At 39.5% G+C, this 22,871-nt stretch overlaps 1 protein-coding gene across 1 annotated transcript in view; it reads left to right on the forward strand.

The window, feature by feature from the left end:
* Window positions 1-1,017: 1,017 nt before the first annotated feature.
* GPR137C (G protein-coupled receptor 137C) overlaps window positions 1,018-22,871 on the forward strand; it is a 98,400-nt gene continuing 76,546 nt past the window's right edge. Inside the window, exon 1 of the mRNA XM_007948334.2 lies at window positions 1,018-1,461. Within this exon, the coding sequence (XP_007946525.1) occupies window positions 1,018-1,461 (444 nt within the window). The remainder of the gene's footprint in view (window positions 1,462-22,871) is intronic.

Below are 22,871 nucleotides of genomic sequence, written 5' to 3' on the forward strand. Positions count from 1 at the left end.
GGGGGGGGGTTAGAAGAAATAACAAACGAAAGCAAAATGCTTCTCAGGGGAACCCAAAGGCGGGTGTGATAATCCAGCTTGGCGGTGAGCCCCTAGCTGGAGGACAGCCGCCTGGCCTGAATCTACCTCCCTGCAGATAGAAACTACAGGTTGCACCTGAAGGACCCGCGCTGCCACCTACCTGCCCGAGACCTGCATACAAGACCTGCGGGCAAGGGGTCCTGCGGGCAAGGGCGGTCCTGCGGGCGCGCGGCCGACAGTCGCTGCCACGCGGGAGGTAAAAGGCAGGGCCGTACTCAATTTGGCAGAGTTTAGGTAGGCCCAGCTCGCACGACTGCAGCGAACAGCTCTCCGAATCTGCGCTGGTACCGCTACTCGCTGAACCGAATCGCCCTCGGGGCAAAAACAACCCCAAGGCCCCACCTACTCCTCGTGCTTCCTACGTAAGGGGGTTCTCCAACCAATCAGAAGAGCAAAGGGAGGAGCAAGACCGCCCCCCGTGACAGGCGACGACAGAGACCTCCCGCCGGCGCGAGCGGGTTATGCAGTTGCTGAGCCAATCAGCAGCGTAGGGGGAGAATGAAGGGGAGGGAAAGCGAGTATCCAATCAGATCTTAGGACACTCGAGCGACGGCTTCTGCGGCCTGTGGCCTTCCGAGTGAGGCGCTCAGGGGGCGTGCCTTCCTGGGCCAATCGGTGTGAGCCCACTGTGCGGAGCGAGCGCCTCAAATGCTCGGGTTTCTCAGCTGATTGTCTCCAGCCGAGAGTTGTTTTTTGCAGCTACGGAGTCGAGCCGCAGCAGGAGGAGCCGAGACCCCCGGGGGGGCGGGGAACAGGAGGCGGGGTCGGGGGAGCCGCGGCTGTTCTTCGCGGGGCTCGGTGTTCTGTCACGGCTCTTCCTGGGGTTAGAGGCTGGGGTGGGTGGGGGGTACGGGGGAAATCCTTCTACTCCTCGACGGCCACTCAGAGTCCGGCCCCTTCCTTCCCGCTCTCCCTTGCCCGCCCACCAGTCCTCTCATGAGGGTGCCCGTGCCGGGTCCCGCGGCCGCCGCCGCCCCCGCTGCCGGCCGCGAGCCCTCGACGCCCGGCGGAGGCGCTGAGGGCGGAGGCGCCGTCGCTGCCGCCTCAGGCACCGCGGTGCCCGGCTCGGTGCAGTTGGCGCTGAGCGTCCTGCACGCCCTGCTCTACGCCGCCCTCTTCGCCTTTGCCTACCTGCAGCTGTGGCGGCTGCTCCTGTATCGCGAGCGGCGGCTGAGTTACCAGAGTCTCTGCCTCTTCCTCTGTCTCCTGTGGGCAGCACTCAGGACCACCCTCTTCTCTGCCGCCTTCTCCCTCAGCGGCTCCCTGCCCCTGCTCCGGCCGCCCGCTCACCTGCACTTCTTCCCGCACTGGCTGCTCTACTGCTTCCCCTCCTGTCTCCAGTTCTCCACACTCTGTCTCCTCAACCTCTACCTGGCGGAGGTAAGGCGGGAGGACCGGCATGCTGGGCCCGGGGCGGGTCGGGGGCGCCTCGGACTGAGCGAGGGGGGACAGTGGGAGGCGCACTCGAGACTAGCCTGGAGAAACTGAGGCACTCTTGGAGTGTGCACCCATGTTCACGCCCTAAACTTAAGCAGCTGATTAACTCGGTTATTGAGGTGGGGGGCTGGGAGGTGAGTGAGTGACAGTGTATGTGTTCTGACAACTTAAAACAGCAAAACAACCCTTTGTTCAGTGTTCTGGTCCTCCTAAGGTAAGGCGTTGGTGACACCAACAAAGTGGCATGCAAGAAGTAGCAGCCCCGGTAGCTCTGCCGAAGCTGGACTGTGTTGAGGGAGATTGGATGCTGAGGTAGCAGCAGCCCTGCCGAAGCTGGACTGCTGCCAGCCATTACGTCACCAGGCAGAGCTGTGCCTCTGCTATTGTTGCTGCGTTTCTTTTATTAGAAGCTTATATTCCCTCCTGCATCTCCTTTTCTGTGGCTTGATAAGCCTCACACAAATGCCGTTCAATAGTTCCCCAACAGGGTTAAAAATCAATAACCAATGCCGAGGGTCAGTATAAGGACCTCCATAAAGCCCTTCATTTTTGTCCCACTTGCTTCATGCTTTGGCAATTTATCCTACCTTTTACAGTCTAGTCTTTAGGAGCTAGTTAATAGAGAAAATACTAGCTTAACCTGTACCTATTGCAGAAACAAACCACCAAACTGTTTTTGAAATAACTTGTTTAATAGCTGGAACCTAATAACACCGCCTTTCTCTTTTATGGGAGATTGTGTTATTCCACACCGCTGAAGTATTTGACTCATTTCAAACAGGTTTAGGAGTGTAAAGTTGCCAGTCATGTGTGTCAGCTAAGTGGTAGTTAAGCGGTGGTTAAGCGTTCAGTTGCTAACCAAAAAGCCGGCTGTTGGTGGTACCCACCAGCCGCTTAGCGGTAGAAAGATATGGCAGTCTGCTTAGGTAGAGATTTACAGCCTTGGAAACACCGTGGGGCGGTTCTGCTCTGTCCTATAGTGTCTCTATGAGTCAGAATCCACTCAACGGCAACGGTTTGGTTTTTGGTTTTGGTATTTTGAGAATTGACAAACACAAAAAGTCTCTCTCCTCCCTAAAAAATAAGAAGGGGAGGAAAGGAGGTGGCATCATAAGCTTAATGCTGTTGACTACTGGAAAACAATATTGGTCTGTGCAGCTAATCCTTCCAAAGGCTTTTGGAGGTGATGAGAATTAACACAGTCCTGAGCAAAAGTTTAAAAAAAAAAAAAAAAGATACAAATTTAGTGTTCATATTTCTCACACAAACCAACTCTTCTTCCTTAAAAGATAGGAAGTAGAATGCATAATTTTGAAATTACACAGGTATAACTTCCACTGGGTAGCACACTAAAAACAACAGTTGAAAATAAGTAACAAAACTAACTTGTTTTTTTTTCTTCTCCATCCTTTGGCAGTCCCAGCAATGCAATGACAAAAACACAAACTGTAAGAAGCAGTAATAAAAAGGCATGAGTAATCATAAATAGTCATGACATAGTCATATAACTGATTTGACTATCTTCTGATCTTCTACTTGCTGTTTAAGCAGTTATAACACTTATACCCTTTACAGTTAAACTGTTGCATTATGCTTTTCCTGCCACCATTACTGGTAGAAGAATTGACCAGGGAGCTTTACTCTAGCTTTTCCAGTAAACCAGTTGCTATAGAGTCGGCTTCAACCTTTGCCAATCTCATCTGTGTCAGAATAGAACTTTGCTCAGTAGTGTGTTCGTTGCCTGATTTTTCTGAAGTAGATCGCTAGGCCTTTCTTCCCAGGTGCCTCTGGGTGGACTCAGACACAGTAGTTGGATTGTTGTTGTTGTTGTTGTTATGTGCCGTCGAGTCGGCCCCGACTCATAGTGACCCATAGCGACCCCTCCTTGGGTTTCCGAGGCAGTATCACTATGGAAGTAGGATTGCCCAACCTTCCTTCCGAGGAGTGGCTGGTGGGTTTGAACCGCCAGCCGTCTGGTTAGCAGGCAAGTGTCTTAGCCACTATGCTACCAGAGCTCCCAGTAGTTGGATTAGCAGCTCATTAACCATTTGCACCACCCAGAGACTCCACTCTAGCTTTACATATAATTAATTTGCCAGTAAGTAACTGACAGTCCTTATGCCTTGAGCATCAGATAACCTTTTTTTTCCTCTTTACAGTGTGACATAAAATCATAGTGGTGGTTCACTGTAAAATGTTGGTAGGCATTTTCTAAAGTGGCTTAATACTCTTTTTTACTTTTTTATTGTGGTGGTGTTGGTGTTGTTATGTGCCGTCAAGTTGGACCCGACTCATAGCGACCCCTCCTTGGGTTGCCGAGGCAGTATCACTACGGAAGTAGATTGCCCCATCTCCTTCCGAGGAGCGGCTGGTGGGTTTGAACCGCCAGCCTTCTGGTTAGCAGTCAAGTGCCTTAGGCACTATGCTACCAGAGCGCCACAAGCACATTACAATGGGGGGGGGGCGGGAAGCAGTTGATATTTAAGCTCAGAATTCTAAAAGTGTATTATTACAGTATAAAATACAGAGTATTTAGATCATATTTTGAGACTTTTGAATGCTAATATTCCAAGCTGTTGAGGAATTTAAATGTCTAAAAGTCTGCCTGTTAAATGTTTCGTTTGTGGGGTAGTGTAGTGCCTAAAGCATGTGACTGCTAACCAGAGCTGGTGGTTCAAACCCACCAACCACTCTTCCGAAGAAAGATTGGGCAATCTACTTCCATAGTGTTACCACCTCGGAAACCCAAGGAGAGGTTGCTATGAGTCAGATCAACTCGACGGCAGTGCGTTGCATTCTGTTGCGTTGGTGTACTTAGGCAATAAAACTGTTAACTTAGAAAATATAATTGGAAAGAAGACCTTTTTCTTTTGCAGTATCTCTTTAAAAGGATATAAGTTTATATTTTTATAATCAAACTAATAATTTTAAGACACATGACTAAGAAAACTTTTCAGTTTCCCTGAGGACCTGTTTAAAAAGAGAGCCTAAACCAGAAATCATTTCCCTTTTCATTAGAGAATATCCAGAGAAGCTTGTATTTAAGACAATATTTGTATTCAAGTTTTTATGTCAGTTCCAGGTGGCTAGAACTATACTTCCCATTGAGCATTCTAAATAAATGAAACTTTTCCCAGTGAGTTCTTCCTGTTAGAGCAAAGTGGTAGGAAAAGTTTATAAATGCAAACATGAAACAACTGATTTAAGATTTTTTTGTTGTTGTTAACCAAAGGCCCTATATCTTTGTTGAGGAGTTGTGTTTATTTGATTACTAATCACTGCCTCTACTGTCATGTTAAATACCAGTTGCATTTTACTTTTAATTTGTTTAAAGCATTTATTGTATCTATTTCTCACTAATAGAAAACATTCTAACTTTAAGAACTTAGTTTTAAAGAACCAGGGATCTGTATAGAAATAAAGTTAGTTTAAAAAAAATAATACTTTGAACACATTTTTGTAGGTCTTCTAAAACTCCTAAGTTTTCAAAAAGATAAGACTGTCTAAACGGCTTTTATTCTTGGTGAGTACACTTGACTGGAATTGTGATAAGGGGAAATAGCCCTTTCTGAAACAGTTAGTCTGTTCAACTTACACTTAGCCTCCTGGAAGCAGAAAGTTTTTTTTGAAGTGGAAAAAAAAAAAGTGTACACTAATCCAAAAACAACTATTGAACTTTTTCTGGTAGGATCAGAAGAACATGTACCTTTACCAGAGAAGACTTGGAACTCTTTAAAACAATTATCTGATAAAACTGATGCTGTCCACCATTAACACATTTAACAATACTTAAAATATGAGTTGGTAGTATGGATACTATCTTTGGAGTGTTGTGATGCATGCCAAAATCAGTTAATTCATTTTTGAGATTTATATTGACATTTTTTCTTGTAATTCTGTAACATGAGTGCCAGTTGCTTAATTAGGATAAAATACAGTGACTTAAATCACAATGACAATAGAGCCGGGAAAAAAATCTTAACTCTTACGTCCATGGATGCTATCATTGTCTCAGCCAATGAATACATACTTCCAAATATTTATGGCACTTCAGAAAACATGCAGTTCAATTTATAGGAACACTGGTTTTGTTATGTTCAAAAGTATTCCATTTTACTTTTGATGCAGAAGAAAAGCAAAACAAAAACTTCCAAAGTGGGGGAGATGAAACTGTGGGTTGTTGAATGGAGTAGAATTCCTCTAGAATAAAGTAGCAAATTGAAAAAAAAAAATACAAAGTTAAAAACAAACTATTTCAGTCAATGTGATAAATTTAACACTCTGACATAAAGAAAATTTGTCATACTGCATAAAAAAAAAAAAAAAACAGCTATATGCTATTTAGGAGCTCTGGTAGTGTCGTGCCTAAGGCACTTGACTGCTAAGCAGAAGGCTGGTGGTTCAAACCCACCAGCCACTCTTCAGAACAAAGGTTGGACAATCTACTTTCATAGTGATACTGCCTCAGAAACCCAAGGAGGGGTCGCTATGAGTTGGGTCCGACTCGATGGCACATAACAACATACGCTATTTATTTTATATATTAGGGACACTCCTAAAACAAGACCATAAAGGATGAGAGTAAAAGCAAAGGAAAATTATGTATAGTACCATGCTAACCAAAAGCAAACATTAACAAAACTTCAAAGGGAAATGGACAAATCTAATGTTTTATCAGAAGAGTTTAGCATACATCATTGATCAAGCAGACAAAATTAAGATGTACATCAATAATAAATATAAAAAAATGGTCATACATAGAACACTTTCCAGTCAGAGTGTACACTAAATGGACACTTGGAAAACATTTTTTTTAATTGACCACATACTAGTGCCTAAAGCAAGATTCAACAAATTATAGGCAATGAAAAATGACTGGGAGTGCATCTCAGCCATTCACCAGCTGTGTGACCTTGGGCAAGTTATTAAACTGTATGCTTATTACCCCATTTCTAAAATGCTGGATAACAATAATGGCCTTATAGGATTATTGTGAGGACTAGATACTAAATTAAGAAAAATATATTATGAAAAATGATGACAAATATCTTTCATGAACACACATGCAAAAATCTTTAGCCAATCAAGTGAAAATACATAAAAAGCATAATATAATGTGACCAAGTTGGATTTATCCCAAGAATATGACATTGGTTTAACATTAAAATGATCAATCAATATTTGCAGCATAAAGAACACCATATGATTATCTCAATAGATGCAGAAAAAAGAATTTGACAAAATTCAACACCTGTTCATGATCTTTAAAAAATAAAAGCTTTTAGCAAACTAGGAATAGAAGTTAAATTCTTCAGTTTGAAAAAGTGATAAAAAGCATCTACAGCAGACATAGTTAATGGTTTAAGAATGAAAGTTTCCTGCCTCAAACAGGAACAAGCACTTCAACATTGTACTGGATGTCCTAGCCATTGCGATAAGGCAAAAAATAATAAGGTTTAAAAATTAGACCCCGCAATTCTACTCCTAGGTATATACCCAAATGACTTGAAAGCAGGTTGCCAAAGGGGCAAGGAAGCAGCATCTTCTGACCTCCTCTAACCCCACAAGAGGAAAACAATCACCATCAGTAATCCAAGGTCTATTCATACAAGGCCAGATAAGCTGCCTCCCTCCAGCTCTTTCACCAACCCTGACACCAGCCATTCCTCCCACAGCTCCCACCACCTCTCTGCTGGGCTCGACAGTTCATTGCAGTGACCCACACAGAACTCACAGATTGTGGGATTTATTAGGGAAGTAACAAGCTACAATTCAAGTTCAAGAACGCACTTAGTCTCTCTCAGCCTGCCATCTCTCAGCCAACAGTCTCTCTCCCAGCAGTGCATATCTCTCGTGTCTCTCTCTCAGCAATGCATGTTTGTCACATCAGCCAGCAGTGAGAGATCCCTTCTGCCTCTAGGAGGGCGCCTTTTTGAGCCTGGCACAGTGGCCAAACTAACCAATCCCAGCATCAGAATTCTGTACACCTGAGAGAGAGTGAACTTCCCAGAAAATTACTTTGTGCTGCTCACAACAGAAATACCCCAGGTGGATGACTTTAACAATCAGGAGCTGCTTAGTTGCTCAGCAGATTCCACCACAGAGTTTACAAAGACTTATGGCTAGAAAAACCACACTGTAATTTACTACACCGCACAGGAACTCAAAGACACTTGTAAGCCAGTGTTAATTGGAGTATTGTTCATAATAGCCAAAAGGTAGAAACAAGTGTCCATCAAAAGAATAGTGGCTAAATAAAATGTGCTATATGCATACAATGGAATATAATACAGTCATAGAGAAATTCTGGTACATGCTATAACACGGATGGATGAACTTGAAAACATTTTGCTAAGTGAAATCATTCAAACACAAAAGGACATACATTGTATGATCCCACTTATGTGCAATATCTACAATAGGCAAATGCATAGAAACAAAAGTTTATTAATGCTTTGTAGAGGCTGTGGAGAGGGGAGAATTGAGAGTAATTCCTTAAAGGGTTCTAAATTTCTGTTTCAGGTTATGAAAAAGTTTGAAATAGTGATAGTTGCACAATATAGTGACTGTAATGTACACTGAACTTAACGATTTAAATGGTTAAAATGGCAAATTTTATGTTACATATATTTTACCACAATAATTTTTTTAAAAAATTTGAAAGAAAACTGTCTCCATTTGTAGATGACATGATTTACCAGGTAGAAAGTGCTAATTACTGTACAAAAAAAAAAAAAAACTACTAGAACTAATACATAAATGTACTAAATTCACAAAATCAAATTGTATTTTTATGCACTGGCAGAAAAAAATTAGAAAGTAAAATACAAAAACAATTCCATTTATAATAGTAGCAAAAATTTAAGTACCTAGGAATAAAGTAATAAGAGATTACAGTGAAAACCTCTATAATGAAAACTACAAAATATTACTGAAATTAAGGCCTAAGTAAACAGAAAAAAATATACCTTGATCAGGGATTAGAAGACTCATTATTTTTGAGATGTTTCTCCTCAAATTGGCCTGTAGATTCAATGCAGTCTCTGCTAAAATCTGAGCAGAATTTTTTGGTAGCAATTGCCAAAATGAATTATGTGAAGATGCAAAAGTCTTTACAGCAAATAAAACAGTTTTGAGAAAAAAGAACAGTTAGAAGATCATACTACCCTATTTCAAGAATTACTATTAATAATTAAGACAAAACTGGGGAATTGAGTAATCAAATAATGCTGGGGAAAAAATAGACCAATGGAGCAAAATAGAGGATACACACACATAGTTGATTTTTTAACAAGGTGCAAGGTAATTCAGTGGGGAAAGTTTTTCAGCAAATGATGCTAGAATAATTGTGTGTCCATATAGGAGAAAATGAACATTGACTCTTACTTCACACCATATATAAAAACTAACTTGGTATGGATCATTGACCTAAATGTAAAAGCTAAAATTTCTGGAAGAAAATGAGAAAATCTTTGTAACCTTGGAAGAAGCAAAGATTTCTGAGGTAGGAAGCATAAACCATTTTAAAAATTGACAAATGAGACTTTATTAAAATTAAGAACTTTTGTTTTTTGAAAGACATAGTGAAAAGGTAAGTCACAGACTAAGAAAGTGTTTGCAGCACATGTATCTGGCAAAGGACTTATATTTAGAGATCTTACAATTCAATAAGACAAGCCAATAAAAATAGATAAAAGATTTGAATTGACACTTAATGGTAGAAGATACATGAATGGCCAAGAAGCATATAAAAAGATGCTCAAGATCATTAGTCTTAGAAAAGTGACAATTACAACCACAGTGAGAAACCACTATACATCCACTAGAAAGACTAAGATTGACCATACCAAGTATTAGCAAAAATGTGGATTAATTGAAACTCATACACTGATTGTAGGAGTGCAAATTTTTACCATTACTCTGGGAAATCGTTTAGCAGTTTTTAAAAGGTAAAAAACATAGACCTGTCATAAAACCTAGCCATTATACTCCTAGGATTTATCCAAGAGAGATGAAAGCATATGTCCATACAAAATCTTGAACATGAATGTACATAACAGCTTTATTCACAGTAGCCACAACTGAAACTAACCCAAATGTCCAAAATAAGGTGTACCCATACAAAGGAATATTACTCAGAAGTTAAGAAAAAGAACAAACTACTGATAGACATAACAACATGGATGAATCTCAGTATTAGTATGCTAAATGAAAGAAGCTGGAGATAGGGGAGAGCTCCAACTATGTAGTCCCATGTATATTAAAATTTAGAGAATACAAACTAACCTATAGTCATAAAAAGTAGATCACCATTTGCCTGGGGCCTGGGGCAGAAGGAGAGTTGTACTACAAAGGGGTAAAATGGATAGAGGTGTGGAAATATTCTGTATCTGATTGTGGTGGTGGTTTCAGGGTGTATACATCTTCCAAAATTCATCAAATTATATATCCTAAATGTTATTGTTAGTTGCAATTTAGTTGGTTCTGACTCATAGTGATCCTATGTACAATAGAATGAAACATTGCCTGATATTGAGCCATCCACAATATTGTCTATGCTTGAGCCCATTGTTACAGCCACTATGTCAATCCATCTTGTTGAGGGTCTTCACCTTTTTCACTGACCCTCCACCAAGCACAATATTCTTCTCCAGGGACCTGCCCCTTCTGACAACATGACCAAAGTACATGATGTGAAATCTGGCCATTCTCACTTCTAAGGAGCATTCTGGCTGCACTTCGTCCAAGACAGATTTGTTCATTCATGGTATTTCCAGTATTCTTTGCCAACACTACAAATTCAAAGGCATCAACTCTTCCTTATTCATTGTCCAGATTTCACATACATATGAGGCAATTGAAAATCTGTGGCTTGAGTCAGGTGCACCTTAGTCTTCAAAGTGATGTCTTTGTTATTTAACACTTTACAGAGGTCTTTTTCAGCAGATTTGCCCAATGTGACACTGTATCTGGTTTCTTGACCGCTACTTCTATGGGCATTGATTTTGGATGCAAGTAAAATTAAATCCCTGATAGCTTCAATCTTTTATCCATTAATCATGATGTTGCTTGTTGTTCCTGTTCTAAGGACTTTTGTTTTCTTTATGTTGAAGCGTAATCCATACTGATGGCTATCATTTTTGATCTTCATCACTAAGTGCTTTATGTCATCTTCATTTTCAGCAAGCATGGTTGTCCTGTCTGCGTATTGCAGTCCTGATGCTGTGTCCTTCTTCATATAATCCAACATCTCAGATTATTTGCTCAGCATACAGATTGAATAAGTATGGTGAAATCATGCAACTCTGACACACACCCTTCCAGATTTTAAACCATTCAGTATCCCCATGTTCTGTTCAAACGACTGCCTCTTGGCCTATGTATAGGTTCCTTGTGTGCACAGTTAAGTGTTCTGGGATTTCCATTCTTCTCAATGCTATCCATAATTTGTTATGATCCACACAAATGCCTTTGCATAGTCAATAAAACACAGGTAAACATCTTTCTGCTATTCTTTGCTTTTAGCCAAGATCTATCTGACTTCAGCAATGATAGCCCTCATTCCATGCCTTCTTCTGAGTCCAGCTTGAATTTCGGACAGTTCCCTATTAATACACTGCTACAACCATTTTTTAACTATCTTCAGCAAAATTTTACTTCTATGTGGTATTAATAATATTTTTCTATAATTTCTGCATTCTGTTGGATAACCTTTCTTTGGGATGGGCAGAAATGTAGATCTCTTCCAGTCAGTTGGCCTGGTAGCTGTCTTCCAGATTTCTTGGAATAAACGAGTAAGCACCTTCAGTGCTGTATCCATTTGTTGAAACATCTCAATGGGTATTCTGTCAATTTTGGAACCTTGTTTTCCACCAGTTCTTCAGTGTAGCGTGGACTTCTTCCTTCTAAGACCACTGATTCTTGATTATATGCTGCCTCCTAAAATGGTTGAATGTCAGCCAGTTCTTTTTGGTACAGTGACTCTGTGTATTCCTTCCATCTTCTTTTGATGCTTCCTGCATTGTTCTGTTTTAACTGTGGAATCCTTCAATGTCACAACTCAAGCCTTGAATTTTTTCTTCACTTCTTTCAGTTTGAGAAATTCTGAGTATATTAATAATGTCAGATCTTTGCACGTTTCTTCATACTTTATATTCTCAACCTGCCCCTTCAAATCTTCTATTCAGCTCTTTTATTTCATCATTTCTTCCATTTGCTTTAGCTACTCTCCATCCAAGAGCAAATTTCAGAGTCTCGTCTGACATCTATTTTGGTATTTTCTTCCTTCCCTTTCTTTTAAATGACCTTTTGCTTTCTTCATGTATGATGCCTTTAATGTTATCCCACACCTCATCTTGTCTTTGATCCTTAGTGTTGTGCATCAAATCTGTTCTTCAGATGGTCTCTAAATTCAGGTGGGATATAATCAAGGTTGTATTTTGGCTCTCATGGACTTGTTTTAATTTTCTTCAGCTTCAACTTGAACTTCCATATGAGCAATTGATTGTCTGTTCCAAAGTCTGCTCCTGACCTTGTTATGATTGATGATATTGAGCTTCTGCATTGCCTCTTTCCACAGACGTAGTTGATTTGACTCCTGTGTATTCCATCTGGGAAGGTCCATGTGTACAGTCACTGTTGATGTTGTTGGAAAAAAATGGTATCTGTGATGAATAAGTTGTTGGTCTTGCAAAATGTACTATGCAGTCTCCAGCATCATTTATATCACTAAGGCTGTATTTTCCAATTACCAATGCTAATTCTTTCTTTCCAACTTTTGTGTCCCAGTCACCAGTAATTACTAATACATCTTGATTGCCTATCTGATCAATTTCAGACTGCAGAAGTTGGTAAAAATCTTCAGTTTCTTCATCTTTGGCTTTAGTGGTTGGTGCACATACCCTAAATGGGTAGTTTATTGTACAAAAATTTTTTGTTGTTAGGTACTGTCGAGTCTCTAACTCATAGCGACCCTATGCACAGCAGAATGAAACACTCACTGCCCGGTCTTGTGCCAGCCTCATGATCCTTGCTATACCTGACCCATCATTGCAGCCACTGTGTCTATCCATCTCATTGAAGGCCTGCCCTTTCTTCGTTGACCCTCCTCTTTACTAAGCATAATATCCTTCTCCAGGGAATGGTTCTTCTGACAGCATGACCAAAATAAGTGAGAAGGAGTCTGGCCATTCTTGCTTCCAAGGAACATTCCAGCTGCGCTTCTTCCAGGACAAATTTGTTAGTCCTTTCCGCAAACCATGGTGCTATTAGCATTCTTCTCTACCACCACAGCTCAAAAGCATCACCTCTTCTTCGGTCTTTCTTATTCATTGTCCAGCTCTCACATGCATATGAGGTGATTGAAAATATCATGGCTTGCTCTTTAGCACTTGAAAGAGGTCTTTTGAAGTAGATTTGCCCAATGCAATAAGTCATCTGATGTCTTGACTGCTGCTTCCATTGTGTTGATTGTAGTACCAAGTAATATGAAATCTTTGACAACTTTAATCTTTTCTCCATCCATCATGAGGCTGTTTATTGGATCACTTGTGAGGATTTTTGTTTTCTTTATATTGAGGTGCAATCCATACTGCAGACTGTAGCCTTTAATCTTCATCATTAAGTGCTTCAAGTCATCCTCACTTTCAGCAAGCAAAATTATGTCATCTGCAATCGCAGGTTGTTAATGAATCTTCCTGCAATCGTGATACCACATTCTTCTTCATATAATCCAGCTTCTCTGATTATTTTCTCAGCATACAAATTGAATAAGTATGGTGAAAGGATACAACCTTGACGCACTCCGTTCTTGATTTTGAACCATGCAGTATCTCCTTGTTCTGTTTGAATGACAGCCTTCTGATCTTTGTACAAGTTCCTCATGAGTACAATTAAGTGTTCTGGAATTCGCATTCTTTTCAGTGTTATCCATAATTTGTTATGATCCACACAATCAAATGCTTTTGCATAGACAATAAAACATAAGTAAACATCTTTCTGGTATTCTTTGCTTTCAGCCAAGATCCATCTGGCATCAGCAATAATATCCCTCATTCCACATCTTCTGAATCCAGCTTGCATTTCTGGAAACACTCTATCAGTATGCTGCTGCAACTATTTTTTAATTATCTTCAGAAAGATTTTACTTGTATGTGAAATTAATGATATTGTTTGATAATTAATTTCCACATTCTGTGGGATCACCTTTTTTTGGAATGAATAGAAATACGGATGTCTTCCAGTCAGTTGGCCAGGTAGCTGGTCTTCCACATCTCTTGGCATAACCGAGTGAGTGCCTCCAGTGTGGCATCCATTTGTTGAAACATCTGAGTGGTATCCCATCAATTCCTGGAGCCTTGTTTTTAGCCAATTCCTTCAGTGCAGCTTTGACTTCTTCCTTCAATACCATTGGTTCTTGATCATATGCCACCTCCTGAAATGAATGAACATCGACCAGTTCTTTTTGGTTTAGTGACTCTGTGTATTCTTTCCATCTTCTTTTGATGCTTCCTGCATCATTCAATATTTTGCCCATAAAATCTTTCAATATTGAAACTCAAGGCTTAAACTTTTTCCTCAGTTCTTTCAGCTTGAGAAATGCTGAGCATGTCCTTCCCTTATGGTTTTCTAACTCCAGGTCTTTGCACATTTCATTATAGTAATTGGCTTATTGATCTGCTCTTTGAAATTGTCTGTTCAGCTCTTTTATCTTGTCATTTCTTCCATTTGCTTTAGCTATTCTCTGCTCAAGGGCAAGTTTACGAGTCTCTTCTGAGATCCATTTTGGTCTTATTTTCCTTTCTCATCTTTTTAATGACCTCTTGCTCTCTTCATGGATGATGTTCTTGATGTCATCCCACATTTCCTCTGGTTTTCGCTCAACTGGTATTTAGTGCATCAAATCTATTCTTTAGATGGTCTCTAAATTCAGGAGGGGTATCATCAAGGTCATTTTGGCTCTTGAAGACTTATTTTGTCTTCAACTTCAACTTGAGTGTGTATATGTGCAGTTGATGGTCTGTTCCACAATAAGCTCTTGGCTTTGTTTTGGCCAAAGATGTTGAACTTCTCCATCACCTCTTACCACAGATGCAGTCAATCTGATTCCTGTGTATTCCACCTCATGAAGTCCACGTGTATAGTCATCACTTACGTTGCTGAAAAAAAGTATTTGCAACAAATAAGTCATTGATCTTGCAAAATTCGATCATGCGATCTCCAGTGTTATTTCTATCACCAAGGTCATATTTTGCAACTACCTTTAACTCTTCTGTGTTTCCAACTTTTGCATTCCAGTCCCCAGTGATAATCAACACATCTTGATGGCATGTCTGGTCAATTTCAGACTGCAGAGGTTGTTAGAAATCTTCACTTTCCTCATCTCTGGGTTTGGTGGTTGTACATAGATTTGAATAATAGTAGTATTAACTGATCTTCATTGTAGGTGTATGGATATTATCCTATCACTGGCAGCAGATCTTGAAAGTCTTTGTGACAATGAATGCCACACCGTTCCTCTTCAATTTGTCATTCCCAGCATAGTAGCTCATATGGTTGTTGGATTCCAAATGGACAAAACCAGTCCATTTCAGCTCACTAATGCCTGGGATATTGATCTTTATGTGTTCCATTTCATTTTTTACATCTTCCAAGATTCCTATTTTGTACACTCACTCCATGTTCTGTTATTAATGGATATTTGCATCTGTTTCTGCTCATTTTGAGTCGTGCCACATCAGCCAATGGTGGTCCCAAAAGCTTTACTCTATCCATATAGTTAAAGTCATCTCTACTCTGAGGAGTCAGCTCTTCCCCAGTCAGATTTTGAGTGCCTTCCAACCTGATGGGCTCATCTTCCGGCACTCTATCGGACAATATTTCAGGGCTGTTCATAAAGTCGTATATCAGACAGTGTTTCATTGCTATTCATAAGGTTTTCACTGGCCAGTTCTTTGAGAAGTGGACAGCCTCTTCCTTCTTCTGAGTTTGTCTTAGCCTGGAAGCTCTGCTGAAACCTGGCCACCTTGGGTAACCCTGCTGGCATTTTGCAACACCAGTGGCATAGCCTCCAGCCTCACAACAACACATAAGCCACCACAGGACGACAGACTGACAGACAAGTTCATCTCCTTTAGTTGTTCTTAACCCCTCTATGCCCGCCTACCTTGGGCAACAACCTTAAAATAGAGCTGCCCACAAGTGAAAGCAGCCCCTATCCCGTACCCAACTACCTAGGCCTCAGCCTTAAAATAGAGCCGCCCTCAAGCAAAAAGAAGCCCCCGAGCCCCTTGGCCACCTACCTTGGATCTTGGCCTTAAAAAAGAGCTACACCCAAGTGAAAAGTAGCCTCCGAGCCCAGAGCCTGCCTATCTCTGGCCCCAGCCTTAATATAGAGCCACCCCCAAGTGAAAAGCAGCTTCCAAGCCCTGGACCTGAATAAAAAAAATTATACCTTAATAAAACTGATCGTAAAGCAAACAAAAAGTACTAGATTCTGTTTGGAATTTAAAGACTAAAAACCTAAACAGGGGAACAAATTTTTAAAAGTGTAGTTCAGCCACTTACTTGCTTAGCATCCTTGGGTAAGTTACTTAACTCTTTGTGCCACTTATAAAAGTGAGAATAATAATTCTTATCTCAGGGTTATTGTAGAGATTAAATTATATAATTAATGTAAAATCTTTAGGTAGTACATGACATAAATTCTTGTATTTTAGCAATTATTATTCAGTTTGAAAAAATTGGTATTTCTTATACCACATTCTCTTACCTCCAAAGCATTAAGTTAGAATTGAGTAACAAAATTAACTTATGAAAGTATATTTGCAATTTTCTAAAACACTTATGAATGCATGGGTCAAGGAATAAATCATAATAGAATTAAGAAAATTCTTAGAATATGATAATAAAACTACTGCAGGTCAGAACGTGAATGATACAGCTAAACTGGCATACAGAAGCAAATTTAGAACCCTAAATGTTTACATTAGAGGTACCTGAAATTGAACCAGCTAAGCATTCATTTTATGTTGGACAAAAAAACAACAGTATAAACCCAAAAGAATGAAATGAATGTAGAAATTAACAACACAGAAAACATGAAATAAAAAAGTTTGACAAAGCCAAAAGCTACCCTCATAATCTTCCTTTTTAATCAAACTTCTTCAGAGGTGATTATGCACAAATTCACCATTTTCTTACTTCTCCAGCCATTCTAATCTGCCTGTGCCCTATCAGTCTTGTAAAATAAGTATTGCCCCAGGCTTATAGTAGCCTTCATGTCAACAAGTTTGTTAGACATTTTTCAGTCTTCACCCAAATTGATCTTTAATACTCTCTTCCATTGAGTTCCAAAATGACACAGTTCTGGGGTTTTTTTAACTATCTTTTTAGCTTCTCTTTAGGATCCTCTGGCTCTTGCCTTACCATCTGAGGTTGATGTTTCTCAAGGTTTAGGCTTAGGCCCTGTCTTCTTCTCAAGTGATCTCATTCAAATCCATCATCCCACTTAAAAATTGATGACTCACATATCTATGATTCTAACAGACTGCTCCTCTGAGCTCTTTCTGTATCCTACACCTATTTGACATCTCCGGGATATCTGCAGCACTCAGATTCAACATCTCCTAAATTGAGCTCATGATCTTTCCTACCCTTTTCACCCCATATTTAGTTCTCCCAGAACCTGTACTTCCTCTTTGGTTCCCTATTAGTGAATAGCATTGCTATACATCCATTTATAAAATTCAGAAACCTGTCATTCTTGATGCTATCTTCTCCTCCATTCCTCATATGTATTCCATCACACATGCTGTCTTTGTTACTTCCTAGCATAAGTCCATTCACATCTCCCCATCCACAATGCCTGGTCCATGTTCCTACCATCTAGATCTCTGAGTGGTACAAATAGTTTGGACTTCACTACTAACCTAAAGGTTGGTGGTTTGAAGGCACTCAGCCACTCCATAGAAGAAAAGCCTGGCAATCTGCTTCTATAAAGATTATAGCCAAGAAAACCCTATGGAGCTGTTATACTCTGTATCACAAGTTGCCACGAATCATAAATCAATAGCAATGTGCTGGTTTTGTTGATTGCTTAGTAATTGGTGTGTCTGTATCTTCTGGCCCTTACAGACATAAAGTTTCCACACTGTATAGCTCAAGTGTTCCTTTTTAAACAAAAATCTAATTGTCTAATTGTAAAAGCCCCCGCCCAAAAATTTCTCCAAGGACTATGGTTGCTCTCTGCATAAGGACAAACTCTTTTACACATAATACAAGGCATTTCATGGTTCCAGTCTCATCTCAGACTATGTTCCTCCTTCACCAGTCTAGCCACATTTATTTTTTTCAGTCCTTTGTACTTTGTTTCCCTTCTGCCACAGAGCCTTTTTGTATGCTTTCTCCTCTGCCTAGGATGTTTTTCTTCGTCCTTTGCTTAACTCTCACCTCCAGAGTAACACATCATCAGGAATGACTTCACCCATCTATCCAACTAAATCAGATTCTAAAATTACAAACTCACAGAGCATTATGTGCCTCTCCTTCATATCATTGGCAGAGTTGCAATTTTATATTTGCTTGTATGATATTTTTTTGTGACCATATTAGACTGTGAGTTCTGTAAGAGTAGGACCAGCTCTATTCTTGCTGTACACCTAGTACCTAATTTAATACCTGGCATGTATTGGGTATTCAGTGAATATTTATTGAATTAATGAAGTCCTTGTTCACTATACACCAAATACCCTGTGGTAGAGGAATCCTTAAATATCATTTCTTTCTCAGTCTTTCTTCCTTCCTCTTTTCCCACTTATTCATCCCTTCCCCTCAGAAAAAGTGCTTGCTTTAAAACAGAGATCTTAAACTCAAATGCCTGCAGGGACCTAAGATACTACTATCTGAGGAAATAGGGGTGACTGTGGTGAATTAGAGTGTACATGCCCTGTCTAAAGAAAACAGACACTTTAATTCAGTTCAGGTGGGATTGCCAGATCATATGATTTTTCGCAGAAGAAAGGTTGGGCAATCTACTTCCGTAATGATAACCGCAGAAATCGGAAATTTGGATTTTTTTTTTTTTTTTAATGAAAATATGTTGCCTTTTAAACAATGACAAAGAAGTCAAATGTTTTTTAAAATACTATAAGCTAACACTGGATAAGCCATTTTTGTAGGCCAAACTCAACCCATGGACTAGTGGTGATTTGTATTTTCTCCTCCTCCTTTTTCTGTTTTATTTTCTTTAAAGGAATAAAGCAAGTGAACAAATTCTTGTCCTTATAATATTCATATAACAAAGCTCAGCTATATTTAATACTTAAGAAAGTTAGTTAAAATGAACTCTAATTTATCCCTTAACTTATGGGAAAATTCTGGTGTTATGTCTCACCAAATATAAAGTACCATGTATCATGGTATGCCATAGATGCTTTCTTTCTCCTACTATACTATACATTGCTTTAGGTCAGCCACTATTTCACATTTATTTTGAAGGAAATTTTGCATGGCCTTCAGCACCTAGCACTGTTATGTATGTGACTTAATGACTTGGATGGCTGAGCAAATTAGCAGTAAAAGTAAGGGAGTTTGTTAGAAAAGTTTACCTCTCTATCTCTGCAAACGAAATCAGAATTTCTAACTTAGCAATGTGGAACTTTTCATCTATTTGGTTTAAGATAAAGACAACTTTTAAAAATTAACTATCCTTATAATCTTATGATTTAAACTTTGTTGAGAGACCTGTTTCAGGTAGTATAATTTCATCTATAGCCTGAAATAGATATCTAGACCTGAGTTCTAGTCCAAGTTCTGCTCTACATAGATAATATATATTTCCCAGAATATTACTCTCCTAGGCCAGTTGTTTAATTTGTAAGGTGGTTAGTCTCAGTGATATCCAAGACCCTTTAATTCTAATAGTCTTAACTACTAATAAAGCAATCTGGACATAAGGTTTTTTAAAATATGTGTATTATTTTTAGTTTTAGTCACTAGTTCTAAAATCTAATACACATACTATCTGAATTCTATCCATGAAATATGAATGCCAATTAAACAAAATTATAAATATATGAAGAGTAATCAAAATTTATTTAAGATATGAGGATCATCTACTTTCTAAGATAAGATACAGCTGAATATTTTAAAGCTATATGCTCTAATTTTCACAAAAATTCAATTAGAGCTACCATTTTTCCTTAGCATATTGAATACACTTCATTATAAGAATTGAGACTATTGAGTACCTAATTGACATTTAAAAATAAATCTGTTTTGAAAAGAATGAGACTTAAAAGAGCATTTAACAACAGACCTGATCACAATAACTGAAGTCAGGATAGAAAGAACATACACACTTGGCAGTAGTAGGAAATGTGTTTGTCCCAAATTGAAAAATTGGTATGATTACTTGCTAGGAACATAACACATACCACTTTTCTTCAAGTGATTTAATAGGCTGTATAGTCAATCCTGGTGAAGGGCACCTACATTTCTAAAGAAGTTGTGGATTCTCCAGATTTTATAACCTGGAGGCTGTAGGGATGGATGCATTTGGAACATTGATAGGCATAAAGTGTTTAAGAACTTGGGTGCTAGAGTCCTGTTCCTTGGATCCTTGCTAACTGTTTGACCTTGAGCAAGTTACTTAACTTCTCTGTGTCATAGTTCCCCATCTGTAAAATGGAGATTATTGTGCCTGTTTCATAGGGTTGTGGACACTACTGAGAGTAGTGCCTGGAACATAGTAAGGCTCACATATTAATAATTGTGGTAGTTAAGTTGTGTGTCACCTTGGTTGGGCCTGATTTTGAGTGGCTGGGCAGCTTGATGTAGTTATTCTCCATGGTGAGCCTGGCAATCAACTCCATGGTGGAATCTGCAGTGAGCAGCTGAATGGCTGCCTTAGAGATGTGGTCTGCTTCCAGTATATATGAGAAGCATTGAGAAAGGTCTTGGAGCTTTGGGGCATGCTTGGACCTTGTATGTAGCTGAGTCTTCATTCAGCAGCCTGCTGTGTTGTGTGCTGATCTTAGAGTTATAACTAGACTTGAACTAGTGGTCTGTCATGTTTTTTGGTAATTTTGGAACTGTTCCATTTTATTTGTCAACCTTAGATTTGTCAGCCTCAGCAGCCAGCAGCTGTCTGAGTTAAAAGAAGCCTCAAGCTTCAGTGGGCTGGAAGCAAGAGGCAGAGCTAAAGCCCAGAAACCTCAAGCTTCAGTGGGCTGGGAGCAAGAAGCAGAGCTAAAGCCTAGAGTCAAGGGGCTTTCACCCAGCTCCTAGAGCTGCCACTTTGAACTCAGACTTCTAGCCTCCTAAACTGTAAGAGAATAAATCCCTGTTTGTTACAGCCTCCCATTTGTGGTATTTTCTGTTAGAGTGGCACTAGCAGACCAAAACAGCCATTAATTGTTATTTTAGTCAGAAAAAGAAAAAAATGAAGAGAAAAAGAAATGAGACCATCTCTAAAATTAAGATTTCTCTCTGACTTCTTTTGTACACACAAACTGTAGGCAATACAATGTCCATTTTTTCTAATTTATGGTAATATATTTGATAGTGTTATTTCCTACTGTATGATTAAGATAGAGTGGTAGGCATTATCACCATTTTTCAGATGATGAACTGAGGCCATGTACTTGTCCTACACCACACTAAAATTACAAGTGTGAAAAGTCAGGTCTTTTGACTGTGCTAATGACTTTTTCTGTCATACTATAGAATCAGAAAATTTTAATTGCATGATGGTCATCACTAATTACATTCAAACTAGTATTATTCTTAAGAAATCAAGATGAAAGCAAAGTAAGCCACATTCTTTCTGCTTCCTTCTATTATCTTTATTGACACATTCTGCTCTTTTTTTCCTCTACCATTATTAATCAGACTGGTTTTCTCAAGTGAATCTGACTGTCTGTCTTTAATAAAGTCCAGCTTATCCATTTTTCTCCCATGGTCATACTTTTGGTGTTGTATCTAAAAGCTCATTGCCAAACCCCTGATTACCTGGGTTTTCCTCTGTTATTTTCTATAATTTGTATGTTGTTGTTGTTATGTGCCGTCAAGTCGGACCCGACTCATAGTAACCCCTCCTTGGGTTTCCCAGGCAATATCACTATGGAAGTAGATTGCCTAACCTTCCTTCCCTGGAGTGGCTGGTGGGTTTGAACCACCAGCCTTCTAGTTAGCAGTCAGGTGCCTTAGGCACTACGCTACCAGAGCTCCCATAAGTTGTATTTGTTGTTGTTGTTATGTGCCATCGAGTCAAACCCGACTCATAGCGACCCCTCCTTGGGTTTCCGAGGCAGTATCACTACAGAAGTATTGCCCAACCTTCCTTCCGAGGAGTGGCTGGTGGATTTGAACCGCCAGCCGTCTGGTTAGCAGGCAAGTGTCTTAGCCACTATGCTACCAGAGCTCCCTTAAGTTGTATAGTGCTAGGTAAATTTTTTTAAAAGATAAAAGGTATGTATCTAAATTAATTTTTTTACATGTGAATATCCAGCTGTTGCAACACCATTTGTTGAAAAGACTATTCTTTCTCTATTGAATTGACTTTGCTCCTTTGTCAAAGATCAGTTGACTATATTTGTGTGGGTGTGTTTCTGAGTTCTATATTCTGTTCCACTGACCTATTGTCTATCCTTTCTCCAGTACCTTAGGGAGATCTGGTGGCATGGTGCCTAAGGCATTTGACAGCTAACCAGAAGGCTGGCAGTTCAAACCCACCAGCCACTCCTTAGAAGGAAGACTGGGCAATCTGTAGAGATACTGCCTCAGAAACCCAAGGAGGGGTCGCTCGCCATGAGTTGGATTCGACTCGACGGCAGTGGGTTTCGTTTCTCCAGTACCTCACTGCCTTCATCACTGTAGTTTTATAGTAAGTCTTAAAGTTCGATAGTCCTCCAACCTTGTTCTACTTCAGCATTATGTTGGCTATTCTAGGTCTTTTGTCTTTCCATATAAACTTTAGAATCAGTTTGTAAATATCTATTAGGGATTGAATTATATTGTAAATCCTAATGCCTATGCCAGTGGTTATAATCCCTTTTGAGAATGGGTTGTCTTTGTTACTTTGTTATATAGGGTGTGTCTTGAGTCATTTTCTTTTGAAATATAAAAGAGCTTAAGCAAGCCAGTAAGCAGAGCTAAGGGATGAGAAATGCCAAGCCACATAAAGCTCTAAAGAGACAAAGAATGTCCTACAGAGGAAACACAAAGACCACCTAAGTTCTTAGCACCTGAGTTCTTGGTATTTCTGTTACAACAGTGCTGGATAACTAAGACAATATCCAAATAGTAATAATAATAACTTACTAAGATTTTGATTGTGATTTTATTGAATGTAT

The sequence above is a fragment of the Orycteropus afer genome, unplaced genomic scaffold (assembly GCF_000298275.1).
Source record: "Orycteropus afer afer isolate SDZICR_OR568_19922 unplaced genomic scaffold, OryAfe1.0 scaffold00214, whole genome shotgun sequence".
Classification (NCBI taxonomy): Eukaryota; Metazoa; Chordata; class Mammalia; order Tubulidentata; family Orycteropodidae; genus Orycteropus; species Orycteropus afer.